The 17,095-nt window shown below is 40.0% G+C and overlaps 2 protein-coding genes across 3 annotated transcripts in view; both read left to right on the top strand.

Annotated features, from left to right (window-relative positions):
• The first annotated feature begins 908 nt into the window (after positions 1-908).
• Positions 909-12,411, top strand: ckmt1 (creatine kinase, mitochondrial 1). The gene is made up of 9 exons (XM_044036717.1): positions 909-1,195; positions 3,086-3,284; positions 3,908-4,003; positions 4,103-4,324; positions 5,005-5,090; positions 7,273-7,396; positions 8,958-9,092; positions 9,265-9,390; positions 11,587-12,411. The coding sequence occupies exons 1-9, from the start codon at positions 1,050-1,052 to the stop codon at positions 11,698-11,700; spliced, it is 1,248 nt and encodes a 415-aa protein (XP_043892652.1). The 5' UTR covers positions 909-1,049; the 3' UTR covers positions 11,701-12,411.
• A 3,765-nt stretch (positions 12,412-16,176) lies between these two features.
• The window catches only part of pdia3 (protein disulfide isomerase family A, member 3), a 6,858-nt gene continuing 5,939 nt past the window's right edge, over positions 16,177-17,095 (top strand). The window contains exons 1-2 of one of the 2 annotated variants that reach the window (XM_044036698.1): positions 16,178-16,270; positions 16,358-16,527. In XM_044036698.1, coding sequence (XP_043892633.1) covers positions 16,394-16,527 — 134 coding nt within the window. In that variant the 5' untranslated portion in view covers positions 16,178-16,270; positions 16,358-16,393. Of the gene's footprint in view, positions 16,528-17,095 lie in introns of both variants that reach the window. The other variant, XM_044036697.1, reaches the window with a different exon arrangement.

Here is a 17,095-nt window from a genome sequence, read left to right as displayed (position 1 = left end):
CACTGCTGCAGAGCTTTTTCTCTCATGTCCTTTATTAGTCACAGCACCCACCCACAGAGACGCACACCTTCAGCACGATCAAGCTGCGTAAGATAAGACATGTATTTTCCTATACACAGGAGATTTCACAATAAAACCGTTGGTAAGCGTTCCTGTGATTTTTTGAATAACTATTCAGTTTAAAATGTTATTTTATCAGCAGATGCTTTATAAATATTTAGGTTTATCTAGACAGAGATTCAGATCATTTTTAGGTATCTCGGTATAAAAAGCTCAAATGATCTCCTGACAATTTATTCAAAGACTAATTTCATGCTGCATTGTTTATTTGAAGATAAAACAAAGTCCATGAGGCTTACATATGTTACAGTTGTAATCTAAATTCCCATTAATCTCATTCTCTGATCTTACTTTGTACTGTGCCCTTGCTACTACACTTAAAAGGGCAATAAATTGTGGAATAAAGGTTCACATAATCTCGGCACGTAGCCGCTCGTATCACTGACACGCTGTTGACATAAAACTAGAATCAACATTCCTGTAGGACGAACTCAAAGTCTTAGTGTAAAGTTTGGCTTGTCTCCCAGACACAACAACGTAGAGGACATAATACTGTCTTTAACTTTTGACCTCACTGTCTGACCTGGGAATTTACAGGTAATACAAATCAAAACTGTGCATCCAGAGTTTTGTCTCAGTGAAAAAACAAGTAAACCTTAACTACTTTGTCCTGTCACACAGTGACCATCAACTACCCTCTTTCTTGCTCACAAAATATTTGCATACTGCTGAAACGTTATCACTATGCTAAGTGTGTGCTTTTATTTTGAAGCGAGCAGCAATATCCGGTTTGGTCGTGTGTTCCTCCGCCGTCTTGACGCCGCTCCAGTTAAATCTGTGTCCTGCTCATCATTCCATCAGAGGCTCTTCTTCACCGACGCTCTCATCCGACGGTCACTCCCGCACTCCCTGGAACACAACTAGACATTTATTTTATTGTTCTATTTATTTAAATAAAAACACACACACATACACAAGAGAAAACAACAATGGCAAGCAGCTTCTCCAGGATATTGTCCTCCAAACGCCACATCGGGTTCCTGTCGTTGGTGGGAGGCTCGGTAACGGCTGGATTCCTGCTGCACCGGGAGCACGTCAGCGCCGGGACGCCGGTCCGCAGGAGTTACCCCGCCAGGTAAGCGAGGTGTCCGCTACATTGCTCCACAAGCGCACCACACATCGTTGCATGGCTGGAGAGAGATACATCTTTTATCATATATACAGTATATATTGATTTATTTTAGGTTTTCTTTCTGAATTTATATCCCCACACTGATAACCTTGGAACACAAAAACGGCCATTTTAATTATAGCTATTGTGTGCTTTAATATGCTTTAACACACCACAGCTATGGGGGAATTATGGAAATGTCAAGCACAGATTTGCATAAACACCGTTCAATGTGACACAATAAAACGTGATACCGCGTGAACTCCAATTTGACTGAAATCCCAATGTGTGACAGAACAGCATTATGCTGACACTCTGCAGTGTTGCACCAAAAAAAATCTTGCTCTTCAGATGAGAAAACATGTTTTATAACATATATATTTGTAATATAAAATATCATATATTTCAATATATAATATGTCCATAAAAATGAATGTTATGATGCGAAAATGATCAGTTGTGCCTTACTCTTCAACTCAATTGCAACATCTGACAATCAATCACAATGTCAGGAAACTTAATTTTTTATTTAATTAGCACTGTGTGCCAAAATCACAACTAAACTTATATATTGTAGTTCTGTACTATTGGCAATTTGGCTGGAATATTCCTGTAAAGGTACTAAGTGGGCATGGACTTCAAACCCCCATATTATCATATTGGTAATATAATTGTCTGATATCGTATCATGCAGTCCTACATGACACTAGACCTGCAACAATTCATTACTGTAGGGATGGTATTATGGCACTCATGTCCAGCACCAATACCACAAATGAGGGCTGGGAATCGGATAAAATAAAGATTAAATCACTATTAAGCATTATTTGTTCTTAAATATGCAGAATGCAAGGATCACATCTGCAAATTAAATCCATATATGCTACACGGACATGTATGTAACATTGGGAGTATAGTAAAAGGCTGAGGAGGGATGTGTACGTGTCCCATGACACATCCACACGGATCATAAAAAGGCGTCAGATTAGTAAAAAAAATGTGTGGCTTAGATAAAACTCTTGCGCCCTCTCTCTCTATGCTTGTTACTTGGTCACACATGTACTATGTGCACCCATTTACAAACAGATTGCTATTATTTGCCATATGCAACAAATTGTGAATGTGTTGGAGTTGGTTTGAGTGATATAGTGTGTGCCTTTAAAAACCTGAGAGTCAAGTGTATTCAAGATGTCTGACCTCTGAGGGAAAGGCACCTTGAACCTGCTAGTGTGAAGCACAAATTTACTTCCACCTTCATCCAAAGTAGTATGCTAGGGAATGGATAAATGAGATATTTTATTGCTCATTGTGAAAGACGTACTCATGTTATACCCATGTTAGTTTCCTAAAAAAACACCCAAAAGAAAATCACTCATTCTGCAAGGCCTACTATATAATAACGTATATTATAAACTTTTATTATAATCAGAAAATCAACAAATATCAAGTGGATGCAGTTGTAGAGTGAAAGTACAAAATGTCCCTCAGTGTCACAGAAAATGGAAGTAGTATCTCAAATTTCTAAGTGTAATGATACTGATTTGGACCTACATTCTAGATTCACTGTTGAGCTCAGTGACAGCGACACTGAGTGGAATAATGAATGAATGAGAAACTTAAATGACAGTCATGAATAGTTGGTTGTATTATAATGTGTCTAATTGTATTATGTGATTCATTGTCTTTCTTTGTGTTCTGTGTGACACAAATGGCAAATTGACCTGCTTTGGCAAAATGCGATTTTGTCTCACAGGGTCATGTTTCAAAGACTCAGCACTGTCACTAATCTGTGCCAACACTCTCAAAATGTGTGCAGCACTATATTCAGTATCTTGCCTTTTTTTATTTGTCTAGTGCGGAGTATCCTGACCTGCGCAAACATAACAACTGCATGGCAAGCAACCTTACACCTGCCATCTATGCCAAGCTGTGTGACAAGGCCACCCCCAATGGTTACACACTGGACCAGGCCATTCAGACGGGCGTGGACAACCCCGGGCACCCTTTCATCAAAACCGTTGGCATGGTGGCAGGAGATGAGGAGTCTTATGAGGTCAGACATCACTGTACCTTCTTAGACACACAGTGATAGTGTCTGAGGAAAATTCTCCAACCTAGCTTCTTATATCGTGACTTTAAGACTTTTATTCATCAGAGGTGATTGTGAAATAATTTTGTCCACAGTTACTTAATCTTCTGAGAATTTAGTAACTAATCCTGTTTCCCTGTTTGTAAGGAGAGAGTATTACACAATAGGAATGTTATGTGGGAGTAAATTAAAGTACAAAGTATGAACTTTTGTAACGAGCTTTGACAGTGATCAGTAAAATCAATTCTATAACTTACAGAGAGCCAGTGAAGGGCAGCCAATTAAAACCAATAAGAAGCTGGAGAGGAGGAGTTACACGAGTCTAATCTGGAAAATATGAATGCATGGATAACTTTTTCAAAAATGAGTGAGGAAGCAATGGTTTGCTTTTGGAGATTTTGTCTGTAATTGCAGAAAGCAGGACAGGACAACTGGAAGGTTAAATCTGAATCAAAGCATACACCAATGTTTCTGGCCGATGGTCAGACAGAAAAGGATAGAGGACCAAGGTTATTTTTAACGAGATCGGTGGAGTTTTAAGTGCATTAAAAAGTCTTGTATTTTTATTTTGTTAAACTCTGTGTCAGGTCTTTGCAGACCTGCTGGACCCTATCATCAAAGAAAGGCACAATGGCTATGACCCTCACACCATGAGGCACCCCACTGACTTGGATGCCAGCAAGGTAGCGTTCATGTTAATGACACTGATTTTTTGGCACGTTCCTATATGCATGCAATAGAAACCACACTGATATATGTTTCCCGACCTGTTTTTGATGCAGATCCATTCAGGCCAGTTTGATGAGCGTTACGTGCTGTCCTCCAGAGTGAGGACCGGCCGCAGTATCCGGGGGCTGAGCCTTCCCCCCGCCTGCACCCGAGCAGAGCGCAGGGAGGTGGAGAGGGTGGTGGTGGACGCCCTCGCTGGGCTAAAGGATGACCTGACTGGCAAATACTACAGTCTGACCCAGCTGACCGAAAAGGAGCAGCAACAGCTCATTGATGTAAGTGTTGAAATTAAATTGTTGTGAAATATAACACCAGGACCATGCAGTTCTACATGGCACTACACAGGAGTTAGGTTTCCATTAAAGCTAGACAAAATGTGCATTTATCAGTCAGTGAGTTTACATGCATGTTAAAACACAATCATTCAGTTTTCTTAATGTCATGTAAACTTTAAGTTCGACTAAAATTGAGCTAGTCTTATACGGACTAACATACCTGGATAATCCGATTACACCTGCATGTATACGCTTAGTCAGACTGGAGTTGGACTTGGCGCCAATTGCTTTTGATAGACACTATACGGTAGTTACATTTTGTTACAGCTTTAATTCATAAATGTAGACATTTTTGCTTCTAGGTCAAGGAATGTTGTAGTTTTCTCACCAATTGTAGTTTTTCTCTGTATTTCGGTCTGTTTATGTTATGGCAGTGAAATGCAGAAGCATTTGGGAAGTTTCAGTCACATGAGTTCTACACATCCTCTTTTATTCTATTCCCTAAAGGTGCTTTATTTGCATGTACCTTTATATTGTGATACATATGCACACATGATGGAAACCCACCTTGTATTGTGTAACAATGATCTGAATTGCATACTAAATCATGTTCGCTTATTCAGCCACAGCCATTGTTGACACTCAAAGTGCTCACCTTAAGGTCTCGGTCTTTACTATAGGACCACTTCCTGTTTGACAAGCCTGTGTCGCCACTCCTGACATGTGCAGGCATGGCTCGTGACTGGCCTGATGCCCGTGGTATCTGGTAAGTAGAGAAACCTGGTATTATTAAGAGGGCAGAGTCATCCATCCATCCATCCATTATTAATGCAGGGGGAGCTAGAACTAATTCAAGTGTTGTATAAAGTGCATATTATAGTGTTTTTCTTTACAAGTAAGTAAAGACTTTATGTTTACTGCAATAAATCATGGGTCTAGATTGTGTGTACAAAATATAACTAAGAAAAGTAAGCAGAATGATTCATGATTTAGATGACCAGAGAGGTCATCATGTCATATAACAACTGTATGCATGATAAGATGCATTGCATGATGTGAGTTAGCACAAGTTAAAAAGCAAAGGTCTAAATATTGATCCTTGTGGAACTGCTGTGAATTTCTGACTTTCAAGAATAATGAAGCTCATATCCTGTCAGTAAATTGAATGTTGTATTCAAAACAAAGTGTGTTGGTGTCGATCTTAGGTTCACTGATTTGGTAGCTGTGAATGGTACACACATTCCCTGCATCTTACAGAGATAGTTGGAAATTGCTCTGTTGTACTTTCGTACATTTTTTAGACAATAGTAAGTTTTCCTTTACCTTTGTTAATAAGTTTCAGCGTGTATCTTCCGCCTTCCTCAGAACTGCCATGGCTGCCCAATTATCACTAATATATTGAAATAAAAGGTAATATATACTATGCATATTAGAAAAAGAAGTGTGCACATAATTTAGATTATGGTTAGACTGTAGAAATACAAAAAGTGCTGCTTAGTCTTTAATCTTAGTGTCGTTTCATAAAATGTTCCATTCATTTCATCCCTGGCATGGTGATAGCAGTAATACCATTTCCCTGTTGCTGAGCTGTGGTGATGGTGTCTTGCACACAATGCTCCCTCAGCACTGAGTGCCAGCCAGCCAAGATCAATGAGCAGTCTCTCTCTCCTCTCTCCCTGTGCCAGTCATAGAAACCAACCTCTCCTCCTTAAATAATTCACCTCTCTTTCATCTCCTCTTTCAGGTCCTGTTGCAGCTTTCTCTTTCTCTGCCTCTCTCTCTTCTTCATTTCTTTCACTACCCATGTCATGCTCCATTTGCTCTCATTTTCTAATGTTATCCCCCGCCTTCATAATTGTTTTAATGCACCCTTGTGTTCTTTTTCCCTAGAGTACTTGCTCCTCTTGTTTACTCCTGTTTTACCTCTTACTTTGTGTCCTTACATTTTTAGTAAACACTCTCCAACCAATTCATTAGCCGGTTAAATCTCTAACAATTGTGCAGTGGCAAACAAAATACTGCATATACAATAACGATGGATGCTGCATCACCACCTCTTCCCACACTATAGATGTGAGCAACATGTTGTGCTAGTGACACCATTTCTTGTCTAGTGCAGTAGTGATGTGTTTTTATACCTTCATATACCAAACTAACTTGTCAGAAACAACACACAACAGTGTGATATGGACTACCTAAAATGACAGAAACTACCTATTTGGTTCACAAAACATATTTTTGACCTTTACTTGCGAAAACGTACACTAGCTAGGACACATTTGGACAAATATGTCTAATGGGTTTAAATGATCTATTGCGTAATGTTTTGGAAAAACACTTTCTGTCAAACACTCTGACCATATTTCCTGCAGCTTGAGTTGTTGCTGGCATGGGCAATCAGACCGTTTTAGTCATTCTACTTTTTCCTACTGTTGTTCTTAAGGATATTTCCATTCAGCAAGTTTGCATTTTGTAATGTGACTGGATTATAAAATATGTCATCAATGTTAACCCTATTTCAAAGTGCCACCTTGGAGACCAGCCTTACAAACACACAAGTCAATGATCTACAGCTGAAATAACCATTATCCTTATTGACTGGTGGTTTATGGCCTTCAGTGGCAATGTCACATGGCTCCTCTAAATATAGAAAACCCACCACAGTTCTCTTCTTATTAGATGTTCCTTACTGCCACACCTTGTCACAAAGTGCTCCCAGATACCACTCATGTATTGATTCAGTGTGGGGGAAAATGGGTATATACATTGATTTACTCTATTTACGACTCCTATGTATATTTTTATTTTATTTGGCCCTGCGATGGACTGACCTGTCCAGGGCCTCGCAACCCTCATGTGGAGTATAAAGCAAAATACCCACAATTCACAAATAACCATTATCCACAGTGATCAGTACAACATGAACATTCAGTGTAATGTCACTGCAGGCACAACAATGAGAAGACCTTCCTGATCTGGATCAATGAGGAGGATCACACCAGAGTCATCTCCATGGAGAAGGGAGGCAACATGAAGAGAGTCTTTGATAGGTTCTGCAGAGGCCTAAAGGAGGTAAGACTACACTTGTGTGTGAACTGTTTATGATGAGAGTGCATGCTGGGACTGAGAATGATGAGACTTGTTCACCTTTTTCATAGTTCATCATGGTTATTAGAGTATGAACTCCAATAACTATGATTAACCACACAGATGGCTTCGTAGGCAGCGTGGGAGTTTGGTGGTTCAAATCCAGGCCACATTATATCAATAATCTGGAAAAGGGAGGCAAAAGCCTTTCTGCTAATAACTCTCAGCATAAAGACAGATGTAGGAAGTGATACTCTGAGATGCACTTGCATGGGTTTCCATGTAGGAGTAGAAATACTTCTATTTGCTTCCTGCTGTGGAGACTGGAGATAAACACTGGCTGTGTGTAACCACATACTTTCTTCTGCCATGTTTCCAGTGCATCTCAGGGTGTCACGCATAATCAAGGAGTAATTTGAATGACAACTATACAACAGAGCAGCGGTGTGATGTGCACAGAAGCCCGTACTCTTGTGGAGTTTGTTTTGCATCAGCCTGGTGTTAGCTGAGCTAGATTTAATATCGGCCCTGGAGCACTCTGCATCTTTAAACTGGAGGCTGTGGAAGACATTTTCCATCCTGCTGCCATCAGTTGCATTTAATTCGATCTAAAAGCTATGGTGCATGCTTACAAGTGAAAACAGCATACAGTAGAATAGAATAAAAAGCACTTAAAAAGTCACTGTAACCACTACAATGAAATTATAAAAGCTATGACTGTACATAATAATTTTACAAAACCACACATCTGGTAATACAAACATACATCCAATAAAAAAATCACTTCCTACAGTATAAAATGTACCCATCAAAGGAATGAATAAATAAGTGGAATATTGGTGTTGCTGTAAAAACCAGATTATGAACCAGTTATAGTATTTATGGCTCTGATAGCCCAGAACAGCACAGAGAACAGTTGAGTGACCAGGAATGATAGTGTCTTTAATTATTGTCTTTGTTCTACTGAGGCACTGGGTGCTGGAGAGATCATCTGGGGGGGGGCAGAGAGCAGCTGATGATCTTCTCAGCCACGGGGATCACCCTCTGTACAGTAGAGCCTTTCTGTTTACTGCTGTGCACACACCATGGTGGAGCAATAGAAGGTCACCAGCAGCTTCTCCTTCGGTTCCACTATACGCAGCAACAGTAGCCTTTGCCCTGCTATGGATAAAAGCCTGTAGACAGAAGTGCAGTGACACACTGTCCAAACAAGGCAATGCAAACATAAATTATTTATCCAAGCAGTCCCAGTTTTCCATGAGAGAACGTGCAAAGGACAAACACAAAAACATTTGGTTTTGAACTTGTTCACACTGAGTGTGGTGTACCTTAAAAAACAGCTCCATTCAGGCTGTTTTAATTCCAGTACTATGCCAGTGTCTGTGTTAGTCTGCTGCCGGCAAAGTGGACAAATCTCAATTCTTTGCTTGTCAGCTCTAAAGAATGACCGTTGCAGTGTGTGTGAACAGAATGGGCACATCCATCAAACATAGCAGAAAGAGCACACTATCTCTCACTGTGCTGTGACTGATTCTCCTTCTCTAAGGTGGAACGTCTGATCCAGGAGAGAGGCTGGGAGTTCATGTGGAACGAGAGGCTCGGTTACGTCCTCACCTGCCCCTCCAACCTGGGCACAGGGCTCAGAGCCGGGGTCCATGTCAAACTGCCCCTGCTGAGCAAGGTAACACAACAGTTAGCTCATGCTAGTATGATAATTTAACAGTTTTAATCAGATTTACACCTTTTATTTTTAAACCTTTATTCATACCTTTTCTATGTATGTTATTTATGAAATTTTACTAGACTTCTTATTGTTGGTAGTAAAAAATGTCCTTGTCGCCCCCACCTTTCAGGATCCCCGCTTCAGTAAGATCTTGGATCACCTGCGTCTGCAGAAACGAGGGACAGGTGGAGTGGACACAGCCGCTGTGGGTGGCGTGTTCGACATCTCCAACCTGGATCGCCTGGGACACTCTGAGGTAAGAATATCCTGGTAGACATGTGCAAGACAAAGGTTTAGTAACGATGAAGTTGTCTACCTCTCATCAACACAGCATTCACCTCTAACATGCTCAACTGGAACTTTTCAGTATCCATTTGTCATTGAATACTAGTCACTCTTCCTTAAATACCAACAAATATTCAAAAGACTGAGTATTGGTTGTATCCTGAGTTCATTTAAAAGAGAGGAAAGGAGAGGAGAGTTATGTCTTTGTTATGTCCTTGGTCATGCTGTCATGCCTGAGTCTTACAGCACAATGGAGCTGTTCTCTATTGTTGTGAGGGTGTTGGTTGCATATTTTATTCAGATTGCATTCTTTCTGGGTGAAGGACAGTGTGATTTCCACCCAATGCGGTGCAGTTAAAAATCTCTTGTATCATTTTTATTACTGTTACATAATATTGTCTGACACTATCTGGGTGTGTCAGTGAGTGATTAGAGGGACAGAAGTAGTGATGTGTCGGTCGCGAACGAGGCAGTTCAAAGAGCTGGCTCTTTTAAGTGAGAAATTGGATTGGAGCCGACTCCCGTCCGCAATTCTTTTTTTTATTATTTTATTAGTTTACAAGGAAGAATGATATGATGATATGACCTGCACTATGGGTGCTTCATGTATGCAGTGACTGAATACAACTGCGCAACCAATCATGTGAGGATAGACAAGGATCCTACCACCAAGCAGGGAGGGGCGGGGGTGTGCGGTGCACTCATTTGATTGCATTGTAATAACTGTGAAAACACAAAGGCAGAATGCTTAATTTGCTAGATTAAGACCCTGACTGTCATATGCAGCAGGGTCCACAAACACCCTGACACCTGAGAGGTGTGCATGCAGCAGTTATAGGTGTCTCTATCTGTTTTGTGTAGCAGATAGTGGTTCTGCAAGCAGGTCAGTGCATTCATTGGGTGGTGGTCAGAGAGTTACATGGTCTGTACTGTAAATGCAATGAAAACTCTTTTTGTTTTAATTTTGAAGTGCTAAATTTGCCTGAATTATAAAAGGTGAAAGTGGTGAACTGATGAGCCATTTGGGAGCCCAAAGAGCCGGGCTCTTCTTGGTGAGCTGAGCCAAATGGTCTGGCTCTGGAACCAGAATGCCCAACTCTAAATGGAAGGAAGAGGGAACTATGGGCTGTGCATCTGATTTAATTGCGTGAAGGGCAGAATCAAACAATGATAGCATGATTAAAGCTTGATTTTAACTGACTATATTCATTCACAATATGAGCATGGTCAAGTGATAGAACTGTATTTTATCAAGCATGAACATGAATGAAAATAATGTCATGCACAGTATATTCTATACCTGATCATGACAATGTAACCGATTAAGCATATAATATCTTCTGTTTTGTGCTTTCTGCGTTCAAATTCTGCAACTGGAAGTGTTTTTAAGGTTGACTTTGTTTTTGACCTGTAGTCACAAGAAAATGTTTAAAATGCCCTGTAGTTATGAACACATGACAGTTTGTATTTGATAGTATACATGTATTAAGAGTGTAAGAATTCATGTCATTTTTACAACTGTTCAATACGTCAGCAGTTGGTTAGTCCATCATAGTATAAAGGCTAGAAGTAGAGGGGAACAAGCTATCCTTCCTCTATCTAGAGGTAACTAAATCTGCCAAGTCACTGGCTTGAATTACTATATCTGTACTGTTTAGTCTGTACAAAAAGAACTAGAGAAACCTCCACCAAGGCCAATCAATTCCCCAAAGTGTCAAGAAGACACTCTTGTTGTCTTCTTGGTTAACAAGGTTAACAACTTTTTTTACTTTTTTTCTTAACAAATCCGTATCCAAATAATTTCTTCCTTGAGCTTTGACCTACATCCACAGAAAATGTCACCCAAATCTGTCCTTCACTTTTTGATCTCTGCTGCTCACAGTGAAAATAAAATACTGTATCTATGGTGGAGTATGGGGTTGTCAATCTCCAACCAAGTGATTTTGAGCCAGAAAAAACCTTTAGATCACAAGGTGATCACAATGTATCTGAAATATTGCACATCCCTGCCCCTGACTGCTAAACTCTCCTTGATGTATAAAATCACTTTTCATTTACTGATGATGATGCTTGGGATATTACAAATCAATGTTAAGAGTTTGTATCATACATCAAGACTTTTGTTTGTTTTTATTCAGTGATGAAGTTTAATTTGTCTCTCCCTCAGGTCCAGTTGGTGCAGACAGTGATTGACGGCGTCAACTACTTAATCGAGTGTGAGAAGAGACTGGAGAGAGGTCAGGACTTCAAGGTGCCCCCTCCCCTCAAGCAATTCAAGTAGACACTAATCCAAGACCTCCATACACAACCATCTGGACACACACACACACGTACATGTGTATGATAAATAGCTGTCATTGCTTCATTTACCATATTACTACTACTTATCTAATCTCCACCCTCTGCCCTACAATATAGTTCATAATATAATCTACATATATATTAAACACATCTTACCTGGTGAGTCCCAGTACCACGTTGGGCTGAAGTGTTTTACCGGTGTTTTAAAGGCTTTTTAAGTTCAAATCTGGCTCTAAATTGGCAGCAAATACCGAGGGTGCACAAAGTTTCGGCTGTTTTTTTGAAAAATGCAAATATGGCTGCCGGTTTGTCCGTCTCTGCATGGCCAAAGAAGATCAATGGCTCTGCTTCCAAACCACTCCTCAGCCCCTCAGACCTGTGTTTGACCTGCTGCATGTCCTAAACCTTACTGTGTCCCCGTTCCCCCTCTTCATACCCGTTTGTTGTAAAGTCCATTGTGGGTTGTTTCTTATAGCCAATCTGAGTGCATTTGAATGTAGATTAACAGTGCAAGTCTGATGAGACTTGTTGTGGATGTGTATGGATGTTGGATGGCACACTGGTGTCAGATTGTAATGTTCCAGCACACACTGGCCAGGCTGGGTTCTGTACTGTAAGCGACTGAAGCAATATCATGACTGAATGTGACACTGTTGTGTCTTTTATTAAAGCACTGGTCTATTTAACAGTATACTCTTTTTCACTGTCTGTCTTTCATGTGTTGTTTTCTACATGAAGTACACTTAATTATTTGATAGCCAAGAGGATTTTGCTTGTGCAAGATTCATGATGCCATGTGACGTTTAAACAAGACTTTCTATTTCTATGTTTAAACAAGACTGCTGAAAGGCTGCAACTCAGAGGCGTTTTTTCCCCCCCAAAGAGAAAAAGATCTTTCAAATCTGGAAAATGTAGAACAATTTAAAACATCCTTTGACCTAATTAAATCATTGAGGTGCACTGCCCTCCGTGTGTACACAGTAGGCTTCAGTTAGAGCCATGGTTCTCAAACTTGGGTACGTTTACCACGAGTGGTACTGTATATATAAAATAAAAAAGCCAGAATTGTGAGAAAAAATTCAGAAGTCAGGATGTTTTCCAATTTTCAATTTTCAATTTTTCAACATTTGGACCTAATCCTCTTCCGTAGTATGGGATTTGAGTGGAGCTGAGGAGTTTTGAGAGTGAAACAATTGAAACAAATAACCAAATAATAATAAATTAAATAAAAATAATTAGGCCCACCTTACCTATTGTTCCACCTTAATCTAATTTCACTATACCAGTGTGTGAAGTATATGTGAGGATGATGAGATCTTACTTTTTACACCACTGTATTTTTTACGGTTGGTGATAATGGTGTTACTTCGAGAGCTCCACATTTTCTCAGGTGGTACTCGGTATAAAAAGACTGAGAACCACTGAGTTAGAGGATAAGGTTAATGACCTCTGCACTCGAATGTGAATATGAACTTTAAGTTGTTGTATGTTATAAGAGTAAGTGTGCAGACGTCAGTGTTTCCTTGGCAGAGCAGAAAGTCAGTAACATGTGCTTTGTCTTGTTGTGAATGACTAGATATTTATTTTCTCCACTGATGGAACCAGCAGATATTTCTGCAATGGTTTTGTCTGGACGCTGACAGCACAGGACAACAAGGCGTTCAGTGTTCTGAGGAGACACAGCTGCGACGCCGCGTGTTGGTGTTGTATGGGATGAAGAATCTGTTACTCTCCTGAAGGACTTGGATGAAGGGTCCTGTGTCCTGAATACACACACACACACACAGGTTTGTGCAGCTACTGTATTCTTCTCAGAACTCTGCATTGACTAAGGACTCAACAACAAAGCACTATCCCTAACCTTAACTATAACCAGTTAATGCCTAACCCTAACCTCAACCTAACCACAATTCAAATCTTAGCCCCAAACTTAACCAGTTCCTCAAAAAAGAGATTCTGCCTCATAAGGACGAGGTTTTGGTCTCCATGAGGACAACTGGTACTGAGAAGGTCAGTGTTAATTCTGAATGAGGGAACCAAAAAGTACACACACACGTGAGTGTGCACACATCCTTTCCTTTGCCTCCTGCTGTCTCTGACAGTACTCACAACATGTCACTGGCATAATGCTGCAGGCCTCTTTTCCTCTTCTCCCCTACTTGTTATGGCTGAGGAACAAGATGGTTGCCACGGCAACTACTTTGCCAAGGCATGGGGGGGGTCTCCGTAATGGGGGAGGGGAGAGATTTTGTGGGTAACGGAGAATTAATCTCTGTGGTACAGACACACAGCACACAAGAAAATAAAAGGAGGTATCATGGAATTAAATGAACAGTGATGACAGAACTGTAACAGTATTTAGATGGATATCCTAGCCATAGACATAATTATAACACCAAAAACAAAGAAGAACAGAATCAAACCCAGACAAGTTTCTAATTGTTTTTATATAGTCAGTCAGTCATCATCTACCGCTTTATCCTTCACCAGAGGGTTGTGGGGGTGCTGTGCCAATCTCAGCTACATCGGGCAATAGGCGGGGTACACCCTGGACAGTTTGTTTTTAGTATGTCATATAAAAATATAAAACGTTTTATTTATTGAATATTTTTCTCTGCACTGTATTAGATGTAGTGTGTAAATAGGATATGTCCACTCAGTGACCTTGAAACAGCACAGATATTATACAAAGTACTGTGTAGCGCAATACTATTTTGTCTATGACTGCACACACACACAGTGAGTATAAATCTAAGTCTACATTTGCAAGATTTATAAAAACAAACAAAAATTATATTCCTCACTGACATTTGTTTGATCTTTCAACACAAACACAGGACATACACTGAAACTGTATGGACTGTATCAGATCTGCATCGTGAATGCACACAACACACTATTGGTTTTGATTTGTGTCAGTACTGTCATCTCATCTGCTGTTTTAGTTGATGTTTAGGGAGGGATATGAACTGAGTTTGTGCTACAAACATGTCATTTACTAGATTCTGAGTTATGGAAAAGTGTGTATCACAGTACAGGGTTGATCCCTGCTGTCAAAGAGCTCCCTCTGCTGGCACATTCTTATAACTGTAGCTTGATCCAGATGGAAAACATTTAGTACACACTGTAAATGACTTGTGTTAACACTAAAGACTATATTATTTGCCTTAATGTCTTCCAAAAGTAAGAAAGCACAATAAGACAGACACATTTTAATGGGCTTTGGGAAGGAGTTCAAACTAATGTTCTTTCATATGATTACAGAAGAGTCATTATTACAGTTGACGCAGTCGTTTTATTTTACAGTTTCCTGGTACTTTTGTATACAAAAGTACCAGGAAACTGTTTCTGTATTATCAGCACTGTCATGGTGCATAGTATATGTCACATTTTTGGAATTATATCAGACGTTGTGTTTTTCTTTTTCACCCTTTCAACAAGATATGCTCACTGAAAACTTCATAGTGAAAAAATTTATCACAGGACTATGACAAAGCTAAGTGCACACATAATTTAGGAGCTGTTGTTTTTTGCAGATCATTAAGATTGGGATCAACATTTTTTAGTGATCCACATGAAAGAAATTCAATTGTAGTAGAAAAAAGCACACAATGGGTAACAAATAACATATGTTTTAAAAATCAGACTACACAGTAAAAAGCTACTACTACAGTATCCTCACACATTCAGACAAATATAGAAGTTATATATGAACAGAAACATTTGAAGTAAAGAATATTTTACATAAAAAGTAATGTACTGTGCATATAGTGAAATACAGAATTCATAATGACAAACATAAAAATACACATAGACAATTATCATATATTAAGTTATTGTTAATGCTTTAATGTTGATGTAGATAGATAGATGATTTAAGGCACATGTGTCAAACTGGTGGCCCGGGTGCCACATGTGGCCCTCCAATCGATTACATGCAGAACACCCACCACTGTGCAAGGTGATGGAATAGAGACAGAATATAAGAGTAAATGTATTTGTTGGCAATATTTTTATTGACATTCGGTTGTAATCATTGCTTTATTAAATGTATTACACTCAACTTGAAATTACATATATTTAAGCTGTTTTAATCACAATTATCCTTGTCATTATTTGCTACATTTTCAATGTAATTCTCAGTTTTTGTGCATCATAAATATGTATTTATTGTGAATCATTTTACAAGCACTTTTACTTTGCAATTCTGTCTAATATCATAATGAATAATCTTATATTGCCCACCAGCTACTAAATAGTTGTTTTTTCCACTTTTTTTCCTCTATGTCGGCCCCCGCTTGCTCATTGGCCCCCAGGTCATTTGAGTTTGATACCCCTGGGTTATCGTAGTGCTTTGTAGAAGAAGTCACGTCTTATTTGCCCGGTTTTCATTGGCTAACCGTCACAGAGTGACGCACCTGACGGACCAATAGGAGTGTGCCACACTGTGGTTAGGAGCGGTTCCGCTACCTGAAACGTCTCTGCTGCCTGCCCGTTGTCTTTCTCTTTCTCTTTCCTGACGAGTCTGCGTTTTGCAGCAGCCTCGGCCTGTACGTCGTTAAAGCTCTTTGTATGAGGAAGGTGCTGCAACGGGCACACTAAGCTACAACCGTTTTTCTTTTTGTTCTTTTTACCAGGAAGTGAAGGACGCGTTTCAGTAAGCTCCGTGTGCGATGTTGAGGCTGATCTTCTTGGCCGCCCTCGCTGGGTTCTCCCAGGCCAGTGATGTGCTAGACTACACGGATGACGATTTCGACTCTAAGATCGGACTCCACGATATCATTCTTGTGGAGTTTTTTGCCCCTTGGTGAGTGGAGTGTCTCGCGCTTTTGTGCAGATAAACCGCAACGTCTGCGAACAGCTAACGAGCTAAAGCACTTCGTGTTTAGCAGTAAGGCTAAGTGACGTTCACTTACTTATTACAGGTGCTGCTGAACGTACTGCTCTGTAAATTTTTATCGGAAAGTTTCGCGACATTGAGACGTTGCACAACAAAATTGTATTTTAATTTGTGTCTATAGTACGAACAGAGTCGTGGGTGTTTGTGGTTACTGGCTAACGTCCAATGTTAGCATGCTAGCTACAAACTGAAATGTGTCAGCTATTTAGCCTCATTGATGGGTTTCCTGTAAGAGACACACAGTCTGACACAGAAAAAAACCTTCACGAATGTGTGATGTCGCGACAGAATTGATCGCGTTATGTCCACTATTCAGTGCCATGAACCATTTTTAATAGAAACTACGCGTGTTTGAAGACTGCAAGGAAGTTGGGGGCGTGTCGTTAGGTTGTTGTAACGTTCTCATTGGTCAGGGAAGTTTTGGTGTCCGTCTTTGATTGGTCCAGCGGAATTGTGACGTGGACTCAAAGTGCCA

This window comes from Solea senegalensis, linkage group LG10 (assembly GCF_019176455.1).
Source record: "Solea senegalensis isolate Sse05_10M linkage group LG10, IFAPA_SoseM_1, whole genome shotgun sequence".
Classification (NCBI taxonomy): Eukaryota; Metazoa; Chordata; class Actinopteri; order Pleuronectiformes; family Soleidae; genus Solea; species Solea senegalensis.
This window is presented reverse-complemented; position numbering and strand designations above follow the sequence as displayed.